The sequence below is a fragment of the Lissotriton vulgaris genome, chromosome 7 (genome assembly GCF_964263255.1).
Source record: "Lissotriton vulgaris chromosome 7, aLisVul1.2, whole genome shotgun sequence".
In the NCBI taxonomy this organism is placed as follows: domain Eukaryota; kingdom Metazoa; phylum Chordata; class Amphibia; order Caudata; family Salamandridae; genus Lissotriton; species Lissotriton vulgaris.
The window spans coordinates 715646438-715673719 of NC_141695.1; the positions used below are offsets into that span (position 1 = coordinate 715646438).

At 46.6% G+C, this 27282-nt stretch overlaps 1 protein-coding gene across 1 annotated transcript in view; it reads right to left on the reverse strand.

Moving 5' to 3' along the window:
* The window catches only part of RGS9 (regulator of G protein signaling 9), a 956925-nt gene that overhangs the window by 271540 nt on the left and 658103 nt on the right, over nucleotides 1-27282 (reverse strand). The window contains exon 14 of the mRNA XM_086930945.1: nucleotides 20150-20237. Coding sequence (XP_086787071.1) covers nucleotides 20150-20237 — 88 coding nt within the window. The remainder of the gene's footprint in view (nucleotides 1-20149; nucleotides 20238-27282) is intronic.

Below are 27282 nucleotides of genomic sequence, written 5' to 3' on the forward strand. Positions count from 1 at the left end.
TCACACTGCCTGATTTTCCCACTCTTGCTGAGCCCATTCACTGCCCGGCGCTCCTCCGACTCTAAAAAGCCAATTTCACTGAAGGCCGCAGTGTGACCATGCCGCCAGCATGCCAAAGGCAAGCCTCTCTACGCCCGTCAGAACTTGGACTGCGTTCACTGCCAGGAACCCTGGTCCAAACGCCTCCTGCTGCTACCCTGCTGATGGACTTCACCTGCTTAACTGTGGATGCCACCACAAACTCTGCTATTGTGGGCTCCTTTGCCTGCTCATGTTGCCACTTCAACTGCCTCCACGTACCTGCTCCCACTGTCCACATTGACACCACACCCATCATGAACAACAACTGACTTGCATGAATGCTCATCAAGACACGTGGCAAGCACTCCAGCAAGATGTGGGACCTCATTGACTCTAACACACTAGACCTCCTCCTCTTCACCGAAACCTGGCTCAAACCCACATCGACGCCAGACATCGCTGCAGGCACTCGTACTGAATACAAAATCCTGCACCAGGACTGACCCAATAAACCAGTCCGAGAACTCACCATCATCCACAGAGACATCATCAAGTGTACCTTCAACACTGACTCAGAAGCCACTTTTAAAGAACACATACAGTTAAAGCTTCAGACAAACAGGAAAACCACTTTCAAAGGTACCTTTGCCTTCAACAAACTCCTCAACAACCTCAACAAACACCTCGATATGGACACTAAAGACTTCATATTATTAGACAGTCTCAACTTTCATTTTGACAATCCCAGAGGCTCTTTAGACTTGCTCGAAAGTCTACAGAACACTGACCTCACCCTGCTCATACAAGGCCCTACCCACATTGCCAGACACACCCTGGAAAGCATCTTCTCCTCCAGTGATAAAGTTAAAGTCAGCCACATCACTGCATTCACAAGGACCAACTACTCCATCGTCCACTCCCACATAACAGGGCCGCCAACCACCCCTACATTGTCTAGCATCACCCCAAGCCGCTGCTGGAAGAAAGTTAAAGAAACAGATTGGCTCAACGCGCCCTCCAACTAAACTATCCAGACTCAACCAACAAACTAATCAACTGCACAAAAACTTCAACAACTTGATCATCACCTGTACCAATACCTTGGTGCCCCTAAAAACACCGAACCCAAAAAATCCAACAAACAATCTAGCTGGCACAACACTGACCTCAGAAAATCCAAGTGAGTTTGTAAACATTTAGTAAGGAAATAGAAAAACCACCAGAGGAACAACTGCAAGAAACTTCTAAGAGGCCTCTCAGAGACACTATCACCATCAAGTAAAAGAGACCAAGAAAAAAGCTCTGACCATGAGAATCAAATCTAGCTCCAACACCTGCAAGGAACTTTTCACCAATGTCAAGGAATTCACCAACCCAACAGCTGCAAGCCAAACCATCACCTCTACACAAGACCTCTTCAACAACCTCTCAGACTTCCATGGGCAACTGTGGTGCTGCTACAAGGTGGTGGTCCTAGGACTGAACGACTGTCCCACCTCAAGGTGTCACCCGTGCCACTCTGTGGGCTGCAGTGCTACCCGAGCGGTGGGTGCGGCTGCTATCGCTTACCGACGTTGGGCCCCGACGAGAACCAGGGTGTCTTCCCGATTGAGTGGCTTCGCCCAACATGGCTGGCAAAGGCGATCCAGACAAAGGGAAACCCCGGGTCAGCAGAAAAACGTCTCTATCTCAGTCCACTATCTCCGATCGCTACGCTCACCCAAAGGAATCGCCCGGAGTCACCGTGCGGACTAAGGACATGCAGCGGGATGTGTCGCCGGATAACTCGGATCCAACGCTCCGGGACGTAATGGGCGCCATTGCGGGCATCAAGGCAGAGATGCATAAGCAACATGAAGTGCTTTCGCACAAGGTCGACACTCTAGCCATCGAGATCAATTTGATCAGAGCAGATCTCGGCAAGACCAATGACCGGGTCAAGTCACTCGACATAAAATCGTCGAGCCTGACCTCGGACATAACGGACCTGCAATCGGAGATCCGCGACCTAAAAGCTGCGAATTCGCTGTTTGCCCGCAGGCTTGATGATTTTGAAGGACGGGCCAGGCGCCAAAACGTCCGCATCGTTGGTGTCCCGGAGGGGGCCGAGGAGGATGCCACCGATCTCTTCGTTGAGGACTTGGTCCAGAACCATCTGACCCCCGGCGGCCTAAGCAAGTTTTTCTTGGTGGAGCGAGCCCATAGACTGCTCGGAGGCCGCCCGAAGCTGGGGGCCCCTCCGCGCCCCATCATCGCCAGGGTGTTCAACTTTAGAGACAGGGATGCTATCCTGCAGGCATCGAGGAGAGGTGGGCCGCTGAAGTTCCGAAATGCTGACATTAACTTTTTCCCGGACTTCACCCAAGCGGTGCAGAAGCGAAGACAACGTTTCACGGGCGTGAAACGTAGACTGCGAGAGCTGGGAATGAAGTACTCCATGCTGTTCCCGGCGAAATTACGCATCGAACATGATGGCCGTGCACTTTTCTTTGACATGCCAGAAGCGGCCGGAGACTGGCTGGACACTTTGCCTCAGCGCCGGGGCACACCCGAGGAACAGTCGGATGACGAGTCTGCTCAGGCAGTCAGTTGCAGAATACTGTACTTTTGCCGCTATCCTTTATCTATGAACGGGGGAAACGGGGGGGGATAGGCTGTCTCCTTTCTCCTCTAGGGGCTTTTCGTAGAGGAGTTTTTGGGGCGACAGGCACACTGCTAGTTGGGGGGGCTCATTAGTCTAATGCAGGGGTACAGGGTGAGGGGTGGTTGGGTTGACTATTTTTTGTGTGTTTTCCTTTTCCTTTCTTTACTTATTTCATGGCAAGGCGACTATTCTGTTGTTGATTATGCTGTAGCGACTCCTCCCTGCGGGGGCGGCATGGGCCTCCACATTGACGATTGGGGGTAAGAAGTTACATGTGCTGAGTTGGAATGTTAATGGGCTTGGGGATCGCATTAAGCGAGGGGTTGTGTTGCAAATGTTTAAAAGATGCATGCCTGATGTCATCCTGTTGCAAGAAACACATCTCATTGGGAATACGTGCCGCGCACTCAACAGAAAAGGCTTCAAAATGGTGGCACACTCGGGGTTCTCCTGGGGGTCCCGGGGATCATGGTGCGCATGTCTCTCCAGTTTGAGGTGGAATCTAACGTGATCGTTGCCGTCACGGGTAGGTGGGAGGGGCGTACCCTGGTCTTGGTTTCTGTTTACGTCCCCCCAAACGACTACTTTCCAAGATCTTGGGGGCGCCATTTTGGGCCTGCCCGAAGGTTTGCTTATAGTTGGTGGGACTTCAATGCAGTTGGATCTGGGACTTTAGACCGTCATCCATCCAGAGATCTTCGAAATGCGCAGTCATGGCTTCCTGATTTCCTTGATACCATGGGGCTTATAGACTGCTGGAGACTACTTCACCCCGTTCCGCGACAGTACTCCTTTCATTCGGGAGCGCACGGTAGCCTCTCTAGAATTGACTACGTTCTGACACCGGCTGCCCATGCGTCGGCCGTCTCAGAGGCCCGTTTGATGGCCAGAGGCATCTCGGACCATTCCCCGGTCTGGGTGTCTTTTGACTTTGACATGGTAGTGACCTCGAGAGTAGCGCCAGTCAATCCTTGGTACTTCTGTAACCCTAAGACTCGTGACCTCCTGGCTAAAGCCATTGAGCTGTACTTCTCCGAAAATACGGGCTCGGTAGCATCGGCCATGTCCCTATGGGAGGCCTTTAAAACTGTCCTGAGAGGGGAAGCCTACTCCTTAATAGCCGAGGCGCGCAGACGTAGAGATGAGGAAATGGTGCGGCTGGAATCAGAGATTGGGGATCTTGATTCTCAATTGGAGACTGGTCCGACGCCTGCCCTGCTCCATGCTCTCTCACTTAAGCAGTCGGAGTACCGGGCCGCTGCTACTGACGCTGCTAAGGCAATGGGCAGAGAACAGCAAGGGAGGATCTACGACGTCGGGGACAAGGCAGGCAAGCTTATTGCTTGGCTTGACAAAAAGGAGATGGCCTCCCGGGTGGTTCCCGAGGTGTTGGGGGAGGACGGACTGGCTGTCACCGACCCCAGTGCTATAGTCACGGTCTTCGCCGATTATTTTGAGTCCGTGTATACCTCGGCTTCTGATATGACCGAGGCAGACTCCACCGCCCTCCTTGAAGGGATTGACCTCCCGTGTTTGTCGGACACCGAACACGACGACATGGACAGGGGTATAACGGCGGACAAGATTGCGCTTGCGATACGCTCTCTAAGGTCTGGCAAGGCTCCCGGTCCCAATGGCCTCCCGGTGGAGCTTTATAAAATTAAGGCTACACCATTGCCTTGCCTTTGCGGAACATGTTCCTTGAGGCACGAGAGATGGGTGAACTCAACCCGGACCAACGATTGGCCACCATTGTGGTCATCCACAAGGACGGGAAACCCAGAGACCTCTGCCGGTCATATCACCCAATCTCCTTGTTGAACGCGGAGCCTAAGATCCTGGCTAAATTATTGGCCAATCGGTTTGTGGGTGCGATTACCGATTTGGTCCACCCGGACCAATCGTGCTTTATTCCTCATCGCAACACTGCCCTCAACCTTAGGAGACTCCATGCGGTCATGGCAAGGGTCGGTACGCTCCGGGAGCCGTCCATCTTGGCTTCTTTGGACGCAACGATGGCTTTCGACTCCCTGGAATGGAATTACCTGTGGGCGGTGCTGGCGAAGTTTGGGTTTGGCCCTGAATTTATCAGATGGGTCAGGCTCCTATACGCTAATCCATTGGCCAATGTCACGGTCAATGGCCGAGTGTCCGCATCTTTTGCCTTGCGAAGAGGTACCAGGCAGGGTTGCCCCCTGTCGCCTCTGCTATTTGCATTGGCACTTGAGCCCCTTGCCGCTTGGTTACGGACCCACCCTGACATTAGTGGGATGAAGTGGTCGTCTGGCTTCGAGGACCGCGTGTCTTTATACGCGGACGACATTTTGCTCTACCTCACCTCACCCTGTAAATCCCTGATTGTGGCTTGTGACGTGCTGCATACTTTCGGCAGATACTCTGGCCTGGTTATTAACTGGTCCAAATCTCACCTTTACGTATTGAGTGGTGAGACTCCGCGTCTTCCCAGGGGCTGCGCCATACAGATCACGAGGCAGGGGTTTAAATTAGCCCTGGGCGGAGTGGGCGGAGTGGGGCTTCGCGGAGCTACGCGAAGTGGGCGAGAAACTACGCCCACCTCCGCACTCCGCGTAGCCCCACTACGCAAACACCACTGGCCGCCAGCCCCGCCACCCGCCTCCCTCCCGCCCTCCCTAAATACTTTCAATGAAACGAGTGAAATAATTAAAAACGCACTTACCTTGCCCGCCGCGTCTCCGGGGCTCGCTATCTGCAGTCTTCCGTCTTGTTTACTAATGCGCATGCGCGGGCGGCCGCGCATGCGCATTTCTCACGAGACAATGCGCATGCGCATTAGTAAACAAGACGGAAGAATGCAGATAGCGAGCCCCGGGGACGCGGCGGGCAGCGGCGGGCAAGGTAAGTGCGTTTTAATTATGTTACTCGCTTCGTTGAAATTATTTAGGGAGGGCGGGAGGGAGGCGGGTGGCGGCCAGCTACGCTCCGTCTGCGGAGCGTGCGTAGTGCCGCCTGACTACGCCCGCTCCGCAAAATGCGGAGTAGGCGGCACTACGCACACTCCGTGCACGGAGCGCAGCTGGCCGCCCACCCCTAGTTTAAATACCTGGGCATTTATATTTCCACTGATGCCCTGACACGGTATGCAAATAACTTGCAACCCCCTCTTGCACGCCTTCGGCGCGACGTGGAGGGGTGGCGCAAGCTGCCACTTTCCCTACTCGGATGGGCGGCATTGTTTAAGATGATGTCTCTGCCCAGATTCTTGTATGCGCTCCAGAACACTCAGGACCCAGTTCCCTCGGGGTATTTCAGAGAGGTTGAAGGTTTGCAGCGAACCCTCCTCTGGGAAGGTAGGCCACGCATTGCTTTAACCAAATTGACGCTCCCGTGGTACGATGGCGGCATCGCCCTGCCGGATATCCGACGGTACTACTGGGCTTCCGAGTTGGCCGCCCTTAATCATGGTTTCTATGAACCGGCTGATAGTCCTGGGTACGCCATGGATCAGTGGCTCCTCAACGGTGGTAACTACTACAGAGCGCTATATTCGAGATCTCTGGATGGAGTAATGACAGGACCCACTAGGACAGCCGTGCATATATGGAGGGCTATCACGAAGGCGCAGGGATGGCAGGGAAGGCTCACACTGGCCACTCCGCTCTACGACTCAGACCTACTGGGCAAACTGTGGCACACTAAGGGGATTGATCGGTGGGACCTTATTGGCATTTCTAAAGTGGAGGACATGATGGCTAGGGGCGAGATAAAGTCTTTCGCCGCTTTACAAACGGAATTTCAGTTGGGAGCGACGGAATTCTTTAGATATGCCCAGCTGCGACACGCCCTTCTGGCGGTGTTGCCGGTGGGTGAGAAAGTCCCTGAATCGTCCCCGTTGGAAGACAGGGTCTTGGATGGTTATATGCCGGACAGTGCCATTTCATTGGTCTACAAAAAATTGATTAATGTCCGAACGGATCTTCGGTTGAGTGTGAGGGACCAGTGGGTGCGTGATGGAGTTGAATTGGACGATGAGGATTGGCAATGTGTGGTGTCTTCTCCCAAGGAAGTGGCAATCCAGCTAGACTACGCCTGGTCCAATTGAAAATTCTTCATAGAGTGTATGTAACCGGCCCCCGGTTGATTCATATGGGACTCTCTGAGGATGGTCTTTGTAGGCGTGGATGTGGAGAACTGGCCACATTCATGCACATTATTTGGGAATGCCATGCCATAGCTTCTTATTGGAGGCGTGTCCATGCGGTGATGTGTGAGGTGACTGTTGTGGATTTGCCGGCGGAGGCCCGGCGTTGTCTGCTGAATGTGTGGGGCCCCACAGACTACAACAACGCTCAAACCCAATGGGTTACCCTGGGGAATATGGTGACGAAACGTGACATCGCTCAGAAGTGGGGAGCCCCGTCGCCCCCCTCTGTGGAATTGTGGAAGACCAATATGGATTGGTGTATGGTTCGCGAGAAAACGGTGTATGTGGCCAGGGACAAGCCCAGGAAATGGAGTACGGTCTGGGGGGCCTGGAATGAATATAGGGGTGATATCTGTCTACCTCCCGATGCTGCCCCATTGGACATATGAATCTCCCCCAAGCCCTTTATTTCCAACTTACTCGTCACTTCATTGACATCCTGATTTTCTATCCCCCAGATGTCATCCAATTTGTACTGTTTAATTATACCCTATGGGCATATGGCCCTGCCTTCTCCTGCGTTGGGTAATGTCGCATTTCTGTACTTCTTCCTTGCCTATTCACACTGGTTTTGGTATTTCTTTAGACTTGTTATTTTGTCGGTTTATCGTTCTCACAACATAAAATTAAACCTGATACGACTTTGCAATATGTACTGTGTACACCACATATCCTTCTTCCAAGATTGCTGCCTAGCCTCCGGGATGTAAGGCTAAATAGCTGTGTGCCTTGATTTTTCAAATAAAGGTTTTACAAAAAAAAAAAAAAAAAGGATAGGGTGGACGTAACTCTTAGGTTCCAGCCTGAGCCCGAAAGTTCAAGCTTATTTGCCAGGTAGATCGGGGTGTTGTTATGTATGGCTTTATGGGTCAAGCAGGATATCTTGAGGCGGATCCTGGTTTCGATATATAGCCAATTTAGTTGCAGAAGGTCGGATGAGATGTGGTCATGCTTTCTACAGCCCGTGATGAGTCTGGCTGATCCATTGAGGGTGGCTTTGAACAGGGCCAAGCTAGCTTTGTGAAGTCCAGCAAGGGTTGACAGACCATATTCCAGTCTAGAGATCACCAGGGAATGAACCGCTGACCTGATGTCTTCGGGGGGAGGAAAGGTTTGATTTTCGTAAGGGTGTTAAGTTGAAAGTTCGCTCCCCTAATAGCTGCACTGATGTGTGCTTGCATGTTTAAGTGTTTGTCCAAGGTGATGCCTAAAGATTTAGCGGAGTCTACCACATGGGGGGTACAGTTAAGAACAGTCAGTTGTTTAAGCCAGTCCAGGGTAGGTGCAAAGGGATTGGGGGCAATCAGAAGAAATCCAGTTTTAAGAGTATTTAACAAACCATGGTTCTGAGCTAACCATTGTTGGGTTTGTGCAAGTCCAGTATTTAGTGTTTTTATGTCCTCTTGAGAGGAGATTTTCAAGTACAGTTGCGTGTCATCCGCATACATGTGGTACTGAATTTTAGCAAGGTTCAGAATGACAGTAAGTGATTACTGTCATCCCAACATTGATCTTCCTAGCCTGCTAACCTAATCAACCACAGACTACCAAATCACAGCATGGAACCCTCTATCCATGGAGGACAGCGCTGCAATAATGAAGAAAATCCACTCTGGGGCTCCCACAGACCATATCTACAACTTGTGAAGAGCAAAAATCAGCACTGCACTAATTCTTCCATCATTAATACCTACCTCAAGACAGCCACTTTCCCAGACAACTGTAACCACGCCAAAGTGATCGCCCTCCTCAAAAAAATCCTCAGCTGACCCCAAAGTGCTCAGCAACTACCAACCTATATCGGATCCTTTGCTCCCCTTCCAAGTCAAAGTCATAGAGAAGGTGATCGACAGCAACTCTCCGACCACCTTTAAGCTCTACGCGCTGTGCACCCAAGCCAGCTTTCTCTATTTCTGGCTCCACCCCATGCCATTCCAACCTCATGTGGCCGTTGGGACGGACCTCGCTGCCCCATGGCCGCTTCAGACCGCACTGTTTCTCCCACCCAAACCCCGCGTCGAGATTGAAACAGTTGAATGCCTGCGTTGGGCCTGGGACGGGCTGCGTAAATACACTGGCACCGGCACACTGTATTCACCTTCCATGAGACTCGCTAACAACCCAGCATTTTCCCCACTGCAGACAGCGGTCATCGCCCGCCGCGCAGCGCACCTAGGCCTCAACACCATAGCGGACATTTATCCTGACAACAAGTTTTTTATCCTTCCTGATAGTACAATAGCTTGTCGAGTGAAGCAGCGCTATCAGATCAGAGTGACATGCAGAGAAGATAACCCCGCGTTCTCACATGCCCCCAGGCCATCACGGCCCTTGAGTTTGTCCATTCCTCCAGCTCCCCACAGAAGTTGGTCACTAAACTATACACTCTTACACTGGTTGCTTCCTCCACTAACATTGAGCGAGCCCACATCGCGTTAAGTGTTGACTTAGAAAGGGACCTCCCTCCTGAGCAGTGGCTCTACTGCTTCAGTCAGATTAAGCTCCTCTCCCCCAACTATCGTCTGAGGCTAATTCACTTTAAGTACTTGCACAGACTCTACCGCACCCCCGCATCCTTACACAAGATGGGCCTACTTGACAATGACAGATGCATACACTGCTCGGCTACTGCGCAGACTTTGCCCACCTGGCCTGGTTGTGCCACACGGTCTCCTTGTTCTGGCAAGGAACATGCTCAACCATCAGTGACATCACTCCTAATCCTCTGGTATGTCTTCTGGGCTTCGTCAAGCACATGACAGATGCCAACCGCAAACTAATTGCGATGCTTCTAGTGCTGTCTAGGTGTAGGGTGGCCATACACTGGGGTTGTAAACCGGCACCCACAGTCAAGAACTGGTTGGACGATGGGGCCTACTGCCAAACACTCTTGAGTGAGTTCTGGGACATGATGCCAGCGGCTAGCAGACCCCCAGACATTTGGGCCCCCCTCTCATCTCCTATCTCCATCGATTAAATGCTCCTGACGACTCCATAACGAACTCTCCCACTCCAGGCGTATTGAATGCCCGGGCCTGAACCGCTTGTCCTAGCCCCTCTCTGGGCTAGAACAGATGTGCTTCCTCTAATGTGCCCTAATCACTGCACACCACAGATGTGTCATGGCATATGTTCCTTTTGGTCCTCATCACCGTGTAATGTGACATGCAAACGTAATTGCAACCTACACTGTATTTACAGTTGCACTGCCAACATGTAATGTGCTATGATTTCCTTTTTCTCAATAAAGGTTTTTTGAAAATAAAAAATTATATAAAAGACTCTTGGGTCACCTAGAGCAACACAAACTCTTGGACAACTCACAGTCAGATTTCTGAAACAACCACAGCACAGAAACATCCCTCATCACTACCACAGATGACATAAGCACCGTCCTTGACCATCGGAAGACCGACAGCCCTCATCCTCCACAAACTCTCGGCCACTTTCAGCACCATATTCCGCACACTTATCATCAGACTACACACAGCGAGAAGACAAGGACCAGCACTCAAACGGATAGCTTCCTTCCTTTCCAGAAGAACACAATGAGTTAGGCTGTCACAGTTCACTTCAGAACCCAAGGACCTCATCCGCAGACTCTCATCGGGATCATCACCCAGCCCCCACTATTCAACATGTACATGATTCCTCTGGCAAACATCAGCAGCTATAATCAAGGGCAAACAGATTAAACATCAGAGTAAAGGTACCACCATATCATTACGTGTCACTGCGACTTGTGATAGTCGTAATGTTATTTACCTCATTAAATGCCCGTGTGGCCTGGCTTATGTTGGGAAGACTGAGCGTAAAATCAAGACACGCATAATTGAACACAAGAGTAGTATCCGGACAAAAAATTGCAAATCACCCTTGGCAAGCCATTTCAACAATTATAATCACACTCCAAGCCAGTTGAGATTTTTGATTTTGGAAATGATACCTGTGTTACCTGGCAGAGACAACACACAATACCTATTGTGTAGAAAATTTTTTTGGATGACCTTTCTAAACACATGCCAACCGAAGGGTCTCAATGACCGTATGGATTTGAACTGTTTTCTATGAACCATAAATAACTGTTTTCTACGAACTATGAATAACTGTTATTCATTTATTTATTTTTGGGAATGTTTCAGCTAAATTGTACTTGTATTTGATTTTGATATTATTCACTCGATGTCTATCATTGTCTGATTATATATGATAACCTATGAGGTTTAGACTATTGGCTTTGGCACTAGAGTTAGTGTAGACATTCCTTCCCAGTTATGCACCACTACCGTCTTGTCCATCAAAATGTCCCTTGAGGCTTTATTTTTCATTTGCACTAAATTTGTCACCTTCGTTACTTTTTCGCCTGTTACACACATATATTTTTTTCGTTTCACGCCACCTTTCAAGTGTGTGGGTTTTGATCGGCGAAATCAGTCCGTTTTTAGGTCTCGCCTGTTGTCGATGCGCATGCGCATCGAGCAAAGCGAGACTATTGCGAGTTATCCACTCTTTATCCACACTGCAAGGAATCGTGGCGATTCCTTGCAGTGCACGATAAATTTAAGGTCAATGCGCATGCGCATTGAGCTTATGCGCATGCGCATTGACCTTAAAAGTCACGGGCGCGTGCACGTCCGTCTTTGTTTACCCCTCCGCCCCCTCCCGCCGTGTCGCATTTCTCCTCCCCCTCCCCTCTCTTCCTTTCGTCTTCCTGCCGTGTCGCACCTCTCCCCTCTCCGCCCCCTCCCCTGCCCGCCCCCTCCCGCCGTGTCGCATTTCTCCTCCCCCTCCCCTCTCTTCCTTGCGTCTTCCGGGCCGTGTCGCACCTCGCCTGCACGTTTTCGGCAAGGAACTTTGTCAGCGCTTGTCTCTTTTTGCCCACTGAAATAACCGTGTTTTATGTTCATCAGGCTACGTATGTGAGCGGAAAGAGCTGCTGGCAAATGGCTGCTGCAACATCAATGTGCCAAGTTCGCAGTTGCACAGCTGCAAGAGCTGCCTGCCAAATGGTTGTTGCAGTGTATATGAGTACTGTGTCTCCTACTGTCTTCAACCCAATAAGGTTTGTGGGCTCCCGGCTTTTGATTGTTTTTCCCCTTTTCAAGGAGTTAGCTTGAATTAACTTGTGAGCACCTCTGCTCTTTGCCAGCAGGTTAGGTTGGAACAACATCTGAACCGGACATTTGTCATTCAGGTAGGTTAGGACTGGTTATGGCAGACTCTTCAGTAGGTTAAGTTAAAAATGTGTGTTCTTCCGACCAGCCTCAAGAGAAAGTGAGTCTACCATAGTTCTCTTTTGTCATCTAAGGGATTACTTTAGAAACGTGTCTTGCTTTCTTTGTAACCGGCTAACTAGACCTGTGACTCTTTTATATATAAGATCTCACTGCACATAAGGAGAAAATCTCTTTTCTTTAAAATAAGGTTGGTGCAAACCCTTCTGCTGGCAATTATTAGTGTTCAGTTCTCTTCTCTTAATTGTTTTGTTTAAACAAAGTCTGATACAACACAGAGTAACTATTTCTCAATACCGACTAACGAATACTGAAAATTAATTTACGCCCGGGGAAAGTGGTGGCAGACCTCTCCGACTTACGTTTTCTCGATCTCCAGCTCCACTCAAGCTTCTGCTGCTACCTGTACTTCCCAGTAGGCCATGTCGCACCTCTCCCCTCTCCGCCCCCTCCCCTGCCCGCCCCCTCCCGCCCGTGTTTGTTTACCCTTGCCTACTCTCTCTCTCCCCTCCCCGCCCCCGTTCCGCCCCCTCCCCTTCCCGCCGTGTTGCATTTCTCCTCCCCCCTCCCCTCTCTTCCCTCCGTCTTCCTGCCATGTCGCACCTCTCCCCTCTCCGCCCCCTCCCCTGCCCGCCCCCTCCCGCCGTGTCGCATTTTTGTAGAAAGGCGCAGAGGAACCAAGCCAAAGCGCTGTTGGAAATGCAGCAAGCTTATCCGTGACCTCCTTTGGGTAGCCTCGGGCTTCGTTTACTCTACCTGTCTGGGCTGTTGTAGGCAATCCCACTGTCCTCGCTGTGGGCCGCCCCTGAAAGTTGCGCTCGTCAGTCTCTCAGAATCTCTGGGTACTGGTAGAATGTCTGCAGCATGCTTTTGGGCAGTCTCGCTGCACTTCCGGTGGGCACTTTTGTCTGGTCTGTTCTGTTGGAGCCTCACACCCTCCATGGCAGTGATGCTGGCAGTCTTATTGCCCTGAAAACGGAGGTCTCCTATGTGTTCCTGCCGCAGTCTCTCTGTCTAGTCTATGAACAGTGGCTACGAGGTGCTCTGTTGCAATCTCACTATCACCCCTCTGCCGAGCTGTCTACACACTGCCCCCAGTCTTTTAAATGGAAGGTGTTTTAAAGCCGCTCTTCATCCTTCCTTACTTGCGTCCTCTTCTTTCGTTTCTCCCCTCAGGCCCTACAATAAACGCTCCTCTCGCCCGTCTGCTCCTTTCCAGGCGCCCCCAAACCCTGACGGAAACCCCTCACAATCCTCTCTGAACCCCCCTTTATTGTGCTACTGCCTCCTTCACTCCTCCACATCACCCCATGCCCCCCCCCCCGACTCCCCTGCCCCCCATCTTCAGGTTTATTTCAATAATCCTTATTCTCCTTTCGTCTCCCCCTCGCCCCCTCATACCCCACACTGTCCGGTCAGCCGGCTGCCCTTCGTTCTCTCCCTCTCCCTTCTTCACGGCCCTCCCCAGAGTCCTCGCGCACCTGTGTTCACTCACACCTCCATTCTGTTCCCACGCACCTCTTTCCTTCAGCTATTTCTTTCCCTCGCTCTGGATTACTCACTCTCCCCATCACACCCCCAGACACCCTTTCGTTCACCTCATCTGCTTAAAGCCAAAAACTAGGACATTTCACGGAAATAGAAAAAGGACTACACCATAGTGGTCTCTCTCCTGTCACTAATGGCTGTGTTCGCATCTTGCTGTCACCGTGTCAAGTTGGTTTAATCATTTGGATGCTCCGTCCCGTCTTCGCGCCCCTCCCCCAGCACCCCGAGAGCCACTGAGCCGAGATGAAACACAATAATGGAGTCTCTCAGCTGAATGTTGTTGGATGTGGTGTAGTTAACAGCACCCAGCCGAAGCTAACTGGTTGGGTGACGTAGCTCCTGCCCCCCGTGCCCCCTCCCCACACACACACACAGAGCGAGGCTCTCCTTACAAGCCGCCCCTGCTACTAAGAGAGGGGCCTAGACCATGAGATTGTGAACTTGATTTAGTTAGTGTTCCAGGACCCTGCCTCTTTCTTTCGGGCGCCTGGAGGGATACACAATTGTGCAACCGGTAGACAGGGGGCCTCTGTCACAGCGACCTGGCCAGGGCTGGAGTGTTCGCACTAAGCACCCCATTTGTTCCGGGGTATAAGCCTGTTTTTTTAAGCATTACTCTCACTCTCTCACTCACTCTCACTCACCCTCACTCTCACTCACCCTCACTCTCACTCACCCTCACTCACCCTCACTCACCCTCACTCACCCTCACTCTCACTCACCCTCACTCTCACTCACCCTCACTCTCACTCACCCTCACTCTCACTCTCACTCACCCTCACTCTCACTCACCCTCACTCACCCTCACTCACCTTCACCCTCACTCACCCTCAACCCCTCACCCTCACTCACCCCCACTCACCCTCAACCCCTCACCCTCAACCCCTCACCCTCCCTCACCCTCAACCCCTCACCCTCACTCACCCTCAACCCCTCACCCTCACTCACCCTCAACCCCTCACCCTCACTCACCCTCAACCCCTCACCCTCAACCCCTCACTCACCCTCACTCTCACTCATCCTCACTCACCCTCAACCCCTCACCCTCACTCACCCTCAACCCCTCACCCTCACTCACCCTCAACCCCTCACCTTCACTCACCCTCAACCCCTCACCCTCACTCACCCTCAACCCCTCACCCTCACTCACCCTCAACCCCTCACCCACCTTCACTCACCCTCACCCTAAACCCCTCACCCTCAACCCCTCACACTCACCCACACTCACCCACACTCACCCACACTCACCCTCACTCACCCTCACTCACCCCACCCCCACTCACCCTCACTCACCCTCAACCCCTCACCCTCACTCACCCTCAACCCCTCACCCTCACTCACCCTCAACCCCTCACCCTCACTCACCCTCAACCCCTCACCCTCACTCACCCTCAACCCCTCACCCTCAATCCCTCACCCACACTCACCCACACTCACCCCCACTCACACTCACCCACCCTCACTCACCCTCACTCACCCTCACTCACACTCACCCATCTCACTCACCCTCACACCCACCCTCACCCTCACTCACCCTCACACTCACCCTCACTCACCCTCAACCTCATGCTAAAGATTTACAAAAAAACCCATTAACAATTCTAAAAGCACTAACTCTAATGCTGCGAGACCTATTGCATTTCTAATGCTTGTTATGTTTACTGTCTTTTACCACCGGAACAGTAACTTACACTTCCGGGTTAAAAGCGGCAGTATCCACGCTACTAACAAACTCGCTGTTCACCCTGCCATTTTGGACACGAAAACTCTTCACCGGGAGTTACTTTGACTTTTTAACGGGTGAGTGGAATGCTGTTGATTCAGTTTGTGCACAGTTTATGAAGTAATCTTCTCGCATCGATGCCAGTTTAGCTTAACGGTTGGGTTTATTTATTTTTAGAACTCGGCCCGTAACTTTGACCATCAGTATCACTGATAGCTGAGCAAGCCGGCGCTGCCGTAATCTTGGGTACGTTTATTTACCTATCCGCAATTTTCACGCCTCACACTGTTTTTTTACAAAATTGTTTGCTACAATTTCGACATTATTCTTTACAGGCCATTATCTTTATCAATTCTTTTCAACTATCCATGAGGGTTCCTAATAGCAAAGGTACAAATTTGCTCCTATTACCAAACAGCTTTTTTTCGTGATTTCTTAAAAATGGGGGATTACTGTGTTTCCATTATTTCATCATGTACGAATGTTACTGCTTGTTTGAGTTGAATTGCCATCAATATCATTTATACTTGGGTAACTATGAATGGTTGTGATTTCACTTTTTGACGCTTTTAGCGGACATTAAAGGGAATATAAGGTTCTCAATGGAGTAAAAATTCTTCTTTAAAGATGTTAAATAAGCTAATACAGTTGTGTTTATTTTCCTTCTACAGAATATTATAAGTTATGATGAACATTTAACATTCACCATGAAAGAAATGAATAATTCAATGAATTGAAAACATTTTGAATAAAACTTTATTTGAAAGATGCACAAACTTTAAAGGAACTTGTTTTTCTTTTTGAGGACGTCATTCCCAACTGGAATAACGCTACAAATTCAAACATCAGCAGATCCCTTGGAATCCACATTATCTCCTGTGGCGATAACAACCAGCTCATTTTTTCCCTCTCAGATGACACTGTCACCACCAAGACAAACTTCAAACAATGTATGACCAGTGTGGACAATTGGATGAAAGGAAACTGCCTCAAGCTCAACACTGACAAAACTAAACTGCTGATCTTTGGTAATAAGAGTTCACATTGGGACTCCACCTAGTGGCTCACCAATCTTGGACCCAAACCCACTCCAACCAACCATGCTAGGAACCTAGGCCTTATCCTGAACACCAACCTCACCATGAAGTCCCAGGTCAATGCTGTCGCCTCCTCGTGCTTCTACATCCTCCACCTGTTATGCAAAATCTTCATGTGGCTCCCACTGGACACCAGACGTACCATCATGCAGCCCCTAATCACAAACAGATTGGACTATGGCAACGCACTCTACGCCGGCATCCGAACCCATCTCCTTCATAAACTTCAAACCATACAAATTGCCACTGCCAGACTTGTCCTTGACCTCACTCACTTAACCCACACCACTCCTCAGAGAGTTCCACTGGCACCCCGATCCAGAAGCGCTGCCAGTTCCAACTTCTCACATGCATTCAAGTCACTACACAACATGGGACCCCATACATCAGTCACTAGCTTCACTTCCACCAAACCACCAGGCAACTTCCGTCAGCATCGCTCTCACTTGAACACACACCCCCCATCCACAGAATCAGACCGGGAGCTTGATCGTTCTCCCACCGAGCAGGCAAATCCGGGCACGACCTACCCCAACACACCAGGGCCTCCTCCTCACCACTTTAATTCTACAAGAATCTGAATATCTGGTATTCAATAAGTCTTCTTACGGGACCACTGAGACTGCTTGTATTCAGGCCCAGCCTCACCATACGCCTACATTCACCTACTCAGTGCCTGGATACCTTCATGGGTGATAAGTAGGGGTGGTCGAAATATTCAATTTCGCTGGCGTGGTACCATTTGTACTTATTTTTCAGCACAAAACGCACTCAATTGATTCAAATGCTAGTGCAACACAAAACTCATCAAATCTACGAGTAGAAAATAGCTGATCCCATAAAAATGTAACCTTGTTTGATATTCCACAACTGAGGTGTCTTTGGAGATTGAAAAAGAAAATTGACAACTGCACAGCTGCTCAAGTGGAACTTTTACTCATACTTCCAACAACTGTGCAGATTAAAATGGAACAGCAATACATGCAGGTGTGAAGTATAATGCAGCATCACAGGCGAGCAAGAGTAAAGGCCAGAAGAAGGAAGATGCTCTTGAAGAAGGATATAGAGAGCAGAGAGTCAAAGCAGTGCAGAGTGGCCAGGAGTGTTCCAATCCAGTAAAGACAATGATCTGGAGTGGGATGGAATACAAGAAGGGGTGAGGGGGAACAGTTGACTTGATGGGCTGAGCATAGATGGTGAGACGGGTTCAGGGATGGGGAGGCGCAATGCCATGGACACATTTGTAATTAATGGAGGATTTGAATTGAATATCGTAAGTGAAATGGTTGTAAATGAAGAAAAATGAGAAAGGCACCTATGTGGACAGTTGGTGAAAGTCTGAGAACAAGGCAGATAAAGGAGATGGATATGGATTGAACATGAGAAGGAAAATACTAAGGGAGGACAAGAAGATAATACAAGCAAATGTCCACAGGAGAAAAGATACATGTGAGAGTTCAACAATCTTGGAATAGTGAGAAAGGGGGTATTGCAATATCTTCCAGATATTGCAGTGCTCAGGACAATAGAAGTGGGTGATTACAGACTAAGAGTGAGGGATCAAGGATAACTCCTAGGTCCTGAGTGACAGAAGAAGGCAGGAAGACATAAGGGGAAAATAATACTATTAAGAGAAAGCATATGCATGTAGTGAGAACATATGAAAGGACAGGATTTCACACATTGCGTGAATGTGAAGAAACCCAAAAGCTGATTGTGCATATCAACTCAAAGATAGTGGAATGAGGTTTAGAGTCGAAAGATTAGAAGGAGATCCAGATCCGAGAGTCATTAAATAGAAATGGATATGAAGAAGGATAAAATGGAGGATGGATTACCCTTTCGGTCAAACTGAAGGGTCATCAGTCTCATTTAGAGCCAGGCTGTACTTCAGTATGTCGACAGCTGAAACTGATGTGTCTCTGCCATCGACGTACACCTCCGAAGGCCCAACAAAGTAATGGCCAATGGAGGTTTATGAAATTTTAAGTGGCAGACAAATGGCAAGTGTTCGTGGTCTGTGTAAGGAGCAGTAAAAACTGCAAAATGACCACTCGTCATGGGAGGAAACTCCCATGAGCAGGTCATTGATTTTGTTTTTGAAAAATAAAATTTGAAAGTTTTACTTACGACTGCATCATGATACAGTCTGTCAAACTTTCAATAAATGTACTGGAACCACTGTGATGACAGTTCCTGGAAATGCAGATGTATGCTAGGCTGATGGACACCTGTACATTTGGTAGGTGGAGTACACTCGTAATCCCTTCACCAAACACACAATCTGGCCCTAAGTCTCATGAGTGTGGGTGTTGCACTGAAGACATTTCAGAACATGCATAAGGTCTAGGATTTTATTAGGGACACTTCAGTATAACTCCAGAGAACCGCCGGGTATAGAAGGTCTAGGATTCTTTATTTTACATTATTTGAGCACTAATCTTCCTTTGAGGACTATTGGCGGAACGTATGTCTCCTGCAATCTGCTCTCAATCTTTCCTGAAGGTTTCCACCACTCATGCCTATCTCCTGGTGTTAGAAAGGAAAGACTGGTCCCTGTGTCAATAGTAGAGGCTCTTCATAGTGTGCCCACAGACAGAACCATCACCCACCTAAAGGTTCACAAAGACCTGTATAGGAGCAATGTGGGGTCATCAGACCCACTATTGCATGTAGATGGACATGCTTCTCTTGAGCTCTCACAAAAAAATATAAATGGAATCCCCTATTTTTTATCACACGTAAAGTAAGTGTGAAGAAGGCTGTTGGTACTGCTGTGTTTTCAAACATGTGTAGAGCAGCACAAGGTAGGTCTACCTGCATATGGAACAAAGTACCATTCCATACAGAGTGCTATGATCAGTCCATAATTATACAGTGTATCAAGAAAGTGAACTGGGAACCCTAGATAATTGTACGCTTCCCCATGAGCACATCTCTAGGTTAGAGGGTACTTCATAAAAGAAGGAGAGAGAGAGAGAGAGAGATGCTTCTGTTTTTCGGAAGTCCTACATTGTAGATTGAGTGTACATTATGTTTTGATTCAAACATAGAATTCGCATTCCCAGCTTTGGCAACTATCACTTTTGGAACAAATGTCATCCTGAATCATGAATTTCATAATATTCTATGTCTCCCAGAACCATTATGAAATGTGTATTTTCTCAGTAGGTGGCAAGGGCATGACTGGATGCGGGTCCCTTGATCACTATACCACAGGAATCAAGCTATACTCGACTGATGATTGCTTATCAGGGCAAAACCAGTCTTGGATTGCTTGTGTTCCAGTTTAAGGAGGGCCTGGCAGTTTGGACTCGACTGTTCCCATGAGGAGCAGGGTAAAGGCTGACTTGCATATGGCAGGGTCCAAACTGAGGTGGCCTTGTGAGCAAACAAATGATTTGGGATGCTACCCCGAGAGGTTGCCAGTGGAAAGATACATTTCAAGCAGTCCTCCCATTATCTTGTGTGTTCAAAGATGAAAATAGTCAAATGATCAAAACTTGCAGGTGTGCAAATAGATATATGTGAGCCGGTGCATGTTACCATCTCTTTCACAATGCAACAAACCTGCACAAAAAGAGCATCAAAGAAGAAATCCATCTGACATCTTTCTACAACAATGAGATGCTGGAAGCAGTTACCAGTGGTACGACATTGTAAGGCAGGCATGAAACACACATTCTGTGTGAGACTCACTTATAAATTTCTTCTGCTTTCTCCTTGACCTTCGACTGGTCGCCATATTTGAGATCTTCGCATGCTTCCCAGAAGCCCATGTTTTCACCTAATTAAGCAATACAGAGCAATGCCATATGAGTACCCAGCAAATGATATTAACGCCAGTACAGAAAGAGCAAAAAAAGCAGATCCGTATCCACATCAGTGCTATTCTACTTTAAACATTATTATTAATTTTGTGGCCGAGTGAAAATTTCGGCAACATTTACAGTCCTGGGTATTATTTTGAAATTGTGATGCATGCATTATTCTTGTCACTTGTGTCACTCACTTAATACAAGTCATACTGAGTAGTTTGGGCAAATCTTGTGCATTTTGACAAACCGGTTTTGGCCTTTTTTTGACAAATCTTGTGCTTATTCTTATGTCTCCAGTATACTTAGACAATGAGGAAATTTTAGGAATGTCAGGACTATCAACTCTGTACATTTCGCTGCCTAGGTGCAATTGCATCTATTCTCACACTCTCTGCAACAACCCATGCTTACGTGTAGTGGTGTTTCTCTCTCTGTGCTTAAACCACGTCTTAACACCACACACCCCTCAATCAACACATCCCTGAAAAGCTGAACTACAACCTACATCCTTCCAAGCATGCACTCTGAAGGCTTCTCATCCTCATCAGGGGAGTTACAGCAAAATGAAAAATATAAATGAAACAGCTACTTACTCGTACATGCAGACAGTGCTAAGCCTCAGAAGGAGTAGGAAAACTCTACAAATCCCAAGGAAATATAGGATTATGTGACAGTAACCAGTGATCATTCTCCTGCACTGTCGTAGCTCTCAGACTATGATGATGTGTCGATTTCTAGCCCTAACTTTACTACATTGTTTTCTCATTTTGAACCAATCACTTCTGCCAGTCAATTCTTTACACTTATAACCTTTTCTTTGACGAAAGCCATTACTTTATTTCTGAGCCTCTCTAGACAAATCTTACTTGTCATCTTGTGTTCCAGAAGCAAAATGTGGCTGAATATTAACGTTTTCTTTACTCGTTTTGTACTAGGTGAAAATCTGTAAGGCAAATGTTAGCCTCTAGGCACATGTGAGGTTGGAAATATGGTTTTAAGCATGCGCTGTCTCGTCGAGAGATGCTGTATATACTATACGATGTTTGCAACCGCCTCTTTTTTTCCCGTAGTTTCTATTTGTTATTTTGTGTGCCACTTAAACTGGCTGACTTGTGGTTGGTGAAATGTGTTCTAAAGTCCCTTCTTTTGGAGAGTTGTTCACACCTTTACCTATTGGGCCCTTTACTCATATTACTTTGTTGTTCTAAATTTAGAATGGTTTCCTCTAACTTTTTTCCGGGTTTTGGTTCAGTTTGTTTCCGAAAGCATTGCATTCCGTCGTATTTTTTTTTAATGCATTTTGTTTGCCTCTGACTTTTTCCATGGATTTGGTTTGCTTCATTTTCGATGGTATTGATTTTCGTCTAAGTTTTTCAATGCATTTGGTTATTTTGTTTTTGAAGGCATTGGTTTTCGTCTTATGTTTTTTAATGGCTTTTGTTGGCTTTGTTTTCGAAGGCATTACTTTATATATTGTGGATAAAGATTTAGTATGTGTACTTCTGTTTTTTAATTTATTTTTGTTTGCGTTCTTGTTTGTAGCTCCTGTCCTGCACAGCAGTCCCTCATTTGTGTTGTGACTCACATGCCTCTGTTACCCGGAAGCGGGAGCGCGGCTGTGAGAAGTGTCAATGTCAGCAGCAGCAGCATGGCGGCTGGAATGCTAATGCGCCTCCTGCTGTGCGCTTTACAGAGGGCAGGCGGGAGACTGAAAAAACAATAGAACAAAAAGGTTGGAATTATGGTTGCATGGAAGGGGGTGCAACTTGGAGAGGGCAAGTTAGGGGGAATACTGTTGCCGTTCTTGGTGGTACCACCAAGAACGGCAACAGTATTCCACCTAACTTGCCCTCTCCAAGTTGCACCCCCGTCCATGCAACCATAATTCCAACCTTTCTGTTGTAGGCAAAACTAGATTTACCCTTGTGAAGTGGTTGAACATGTATGAGTATGAATGACCCCTGTAAGATGTGAGTGTCTGTTGAGCCCCTTGAAATTCCCTGGAGTGAGTGGAACACCTAATTCTCTGAAGAAAATTCTTCCCCACATGAAATGATGAACTTTATTGATGGTTTTATTAATTCTAGAACCTGTTATTTTTTGATTGTTTCTTAAATATGACTGATTGGATCAAAACAAATAATAAAAAAACATATATTTTCTATAAAAAGATGAATTGACTGCTGTCTATCTGTTGTCTTGGGTTCTGATATTCATTTGATATTGCTCCACTCTAACCAGAATCGGATCCTGTATAGGACCACTAATTATCATCCTTGGCAGGGTGTTCTTTTCTAATTGTTCTATTGTCCCCCCCCCCCCCCCCCCTTCCTGCCTACATCGCCTATCTGCCCTGGGGCACCCCCTTCTATTGTATACAGGCGGGAGACTGAGCCTGCAGACCCGGGGAATGAGGGAAGGTACGTGAAGCCTGGGCAGGGCACCTACTGGGAAAGGAAACCTGGCGGGTTCACAAACTGTAAAACAATCCAGACCCCAGGCAGTTCTTTTTTGGCCCACGCAGCCTCCATATTGTAGTATTCCTAGTTAGAATATTCTGTAAATAATGTTATTGTTCTTACTGTGTGTACGTTCTGTAAGTGGGGGTTGGCAGAGGGAAATAAGCTATTGATCAAGTGTGGATGTAGAAGCTGTCTACTGTGAATAAACTACATTCTTCTATGAACCTGTGTACCAAGTTACTTCACAATTTGGCGGCGATTGGGATTTTGAACAGATCAGACAGCGTTCACTTGTGACAAAAGGTACTGTGTTTTATTTCAATTTCTTATTTTGATTTTACAGTGTTTGTGCTCTGATTGCACCAGCGGCTGGTTAATGGGTAATTGGATAAATATTTCCCCATTGTGTGAATCCGGTTTGGATGTGATGCCGTTTTCTTCTTAATGTGTATGTTGATTGCACCTGCTGCTGTGTCGTTGTTTTACCTGCAGCAGTTTGGGACATTTCGTGAAATACATACTTTGTTTTTATCATGTGAAAATCAGATATATAGTTAATAAGGCTTCTTACTGAACCAGGAATATATACGTTGCTGTAATATTACAACAGTTGTTGGAGGCTTACTTTCAAATGCTAACTGTGGAGTCCCCGGCGCGCTGAGACATTCTTTGTTGCTGTGTCTTGCTCCGTGTTCGTCTCAGCCCACGCACTGCATTGTGGTGAATACGTCATTTGACTGTCATCACTGCCCGTTATTGACGCGCACGTCACGCACGTTGTGTGCATAATTTGCGTGCGCCATCTTTGAAGGACTATTTTGCTCACTGGAACGACGGATGGAATAAAAAAAAGAAGCACTCGAGTTTTAGCCAAACTCGTACGGTGTCGTTATCATTTTGTTGACTATCTTTAGCTTTCTATTTAACATTTTGTGTGCAATAAGACATAGTTATTTTATTAACAACTATGTGTTTTATCCCATTTCAAAGAAGAGTTTCACTTTGTGCTTCTTCACTTGACTTCATATAGAGACATCTAGACCTCGGTGACTACATTTGTTATTTAAACTTCATTATTTTGTCAATCATAATTTTTTTTTCAGGTTCAAGGTGTGCACATCGATCTGAATTATTACTGTTTTACATATGTTTACAAATTATTTAGGTTTCTTTATCGAGGTTGTTTTAACCTTATTTATCCAACTATTCACAACATGTCTACTATTGTTGCACCCCCATATTTTTTACCAGCAGCTGGCGAACCTAAAATGGAGTGGGATCTATGGTATCCAATGATTTTGGCTTATGTCTATGTTTTAGAGGAGGATGGTTGCTCGCCCAAGAGAAAACTTGCCTGTTTAAGGAATTGTTTAGGGGGAGCAGGTTTGAAAGAATTAGCTAATTTACCTCCTTTTGAAGGTTCTGGGGATACCAATGTTTTTGAGATTACCATTCAACAAATGAGTATTAGATTTGGCAGGAAGATCAATACAGTTATGGAAAGATTTTAATTTTACTCACGTGCTCAAAAAGAGGATGAATTCATAGAGGATTATGTAGCTGCGCTACGTACATTAGCAGGATCTTGTGCTTTTGAAACTATCAATTTTGAACATGTGTTAAGAGATCAAATTATGATGAAAACTAAGAGCAAGAAGATTCAAGAACGTCTATGGATGGGCACTGAGTCTTCCCTTAATGCTGTATTGAATATTGCTAAAGGGATTGAACAGTCTGAAAAGTTTGTTAGTGAAATTAGAGGTCAAGTGGTTAAAGCTAAGGAAATTGTTCCGGAAGTGTCAATAGTAAAGGATCATTCCACTTTTAAAAAATCTCCTCTTTTCCTCCCAAGAAAGACAACATAGGAAAGGACAACAAGCCTTTTGGAAAAAAATCCCAAGTGGTTTGTTATAGGTGTGGTGGTTTCGATCATGTAGGAAGTTATAAAGGGTGTCCTGCGTGGAATAAGATATGCATCAAATGCAAAAAACCTGGCCATTTTAGCAAAGTTTGCAAGTCCTCGCAAAAAATGTATTTCATGACATATGAAGAGAGTGAACATCCTGAGTGTATCTCAGAGGTTAACAGTCTCTTGTTTGTTGGTGATACTAAGTGCAAAAGTTTTCCTAGTGGTAAAATATTAATAAATGGTATGGACATTTTCATGCTCATAGATTCATGTGCCTGGTATAGTATCATAGGCAGAAATGTTTTTGATAAATTCTGGAGAACTAAAAAAATATTTCCGCCTGATGTTCTGCCAGGTGGTTATTCTAGCCACAAGATTGGTCTTGATGGATTCATGTGGGCGGATTTATTGTTTAAAAACAGAAGAACCAGAGGAAAGGTTTATGTGGCCACTAAAGGTGTGTCCATTCTTGGTTGGCCCCACCAACAAGAAATGGGTATAAAGCTAGATCCTAATGGTCTGTCACCTGTCTATGTGGTACCCCTGACGGTGAGGAGTTTACTAATGAAATGAGAAGCAGATTTCTGTCTATCTTCACTAATAATTTAGGGGAATTTGTCAATTTTCAACACAAAATCATTCTTAAGAAGGGCGCAATTCCTGTCAGACACAAGGTCAGAAATGTACCATTAGCGTATCGAGATAAATTGAAAATTATTTTGTCTGATTTAGTTTCAAAAAAGATTATTGAGCCTACAGAATCCTCTCCCTGGGTTTCTCCAGTTGCTTTATCCCTTAAGAGCAATAGCGATCTTCGTCTATGTGTGGATCTTCGTAGTTTGAATAAGGAGATATGGATCGATAGACATCCTTTACCCCACATACATGAACTAATTTCCACACTTTCTGGTGCCTGTGTTCTTTCCACTATAGATCTAGCTAGTGCCTATTACCAGGTAGTTTTACACGAAGAGTCAACATTTCTAACAACCTTTGTTACACCTGAAGGTATGTTTCAGTTTTGCCGTATGCCATTTGGTCAAGCAGGTGCTGAATCTGTTTTCCAAAAGCTCATGAAAGAAGTCCTGGAAGGGTGCTCGGGTGCCATTGCCTTCCAGGATGACATTCTACTTTTTGGGAAGGACTATGAGGAACATGACAAGAACTTGGAAATGGTATTGAAATGTGTACAAAAGAAAGGCCTAACCTTACAAATTTCTAAATGCAAGTTTAAACAAAATAAAGTGGATTATTTGGGACATGAATTTTCCAGTAATGGGATTAAGCAAAAGCTTAATCATATCCAAAGCATTTCTAATGCTCCTGCTCCTACAAGGAAAGAACAACTAGTGTATTTTTTAGGGTTAACAGAGTTCTATAGTACATTTGTACAAGATTACTCTTTTTAAAGTCCATCCTTTGAGATCTATGTTAAAGAAAAATGTAAAATTCACATGGAACAAGGAACAACAATGTGCTTTTGAACTTCTAAAAAAAGAAATTATTAATGCGCCATTTTAAAAACCTTTTAAGGTCGGAAGTGATTGTATAGTAACTGTCGATTCCAGCAATGTGGGTTTAGGCTCGGCTCTGTATTAATGCAGAAAAACAAAGGTGAAGAATATGTTGTTTCATATGCATCCAGAACGTTACGTGAGGCAGAATACAATTATTCTACCATCGAAAAAGAGTTACTAGCATGTACTTGGGCGGTGAAACATTTTCGTAAATTTTTGTGGGGTACTAAATTTTGTTTACGAACGGACCACAAACTTTTAATCAATATGTTAGCTGCTGGTGGTGGTAGAAAACTTACTGCTCGGTTGGCACGTCTGGCCGCCAAATTACAAGAATTTCAGTGTGTGGTTGAGTATGTTCCTGGACGTTTAAATATTCATGCTGACTGCATGTCTCGGTTACCTTTGCCCGACACATATGATTCTGTTAACAATAGCGTTGATTTTGATGTTGCATACACAATTGATGATATCAATGGTGGAAACACCAATGTTTCGTCTGATATTATTTCTGAATCTGAGTGGAAAGTTGCTGTGTGAGGATGGTACGTTATCTAATATTGTAAAATGTCTGCAAGTGGGTTGGCCTGAGGAAAGGAAATTAACTGGTGATCTTTTGTCTTTTTGCAAGATCAAAGATGAACTAATGTTTTCCCATGGTTTTGTAACAAGAGGGGATAAAATAGTTCCACCTTTTAAAATGAGAGAAAAAATTATTTCCATGGCTCATGAAGGACATATGGGCATGTCTAGCACCAAATGACGCATTAGAGAATTCTATTGGTGGCAGGGTGTTGTGGAATGGTCCATTAGACGGTCAGACAATGTTCTCCTTGTTCTTAAAGTGATAAATCAGTCAAACCATTGTCGGCGGATATTGCCCCCATTGAGTATGTTTTAAGTCCATGGAAGAAACTTGGCATTGACATTATCGGTCCACTTGGCTTATCTCCTAATAAGGATGTGTATGATTAGTTCTAATTGATTATTTCTCAAAGTGGCCTGAGTTGAAAGTTGTGGATAAAATCGGTTCTACACAAGTAATTGAATCTTTGGATGAAGTTTTTTGCCGGGAAGGTATTCCTGCAGAAATTGTTTCTGACAATGGTCCCCAATTTGTTAGCAA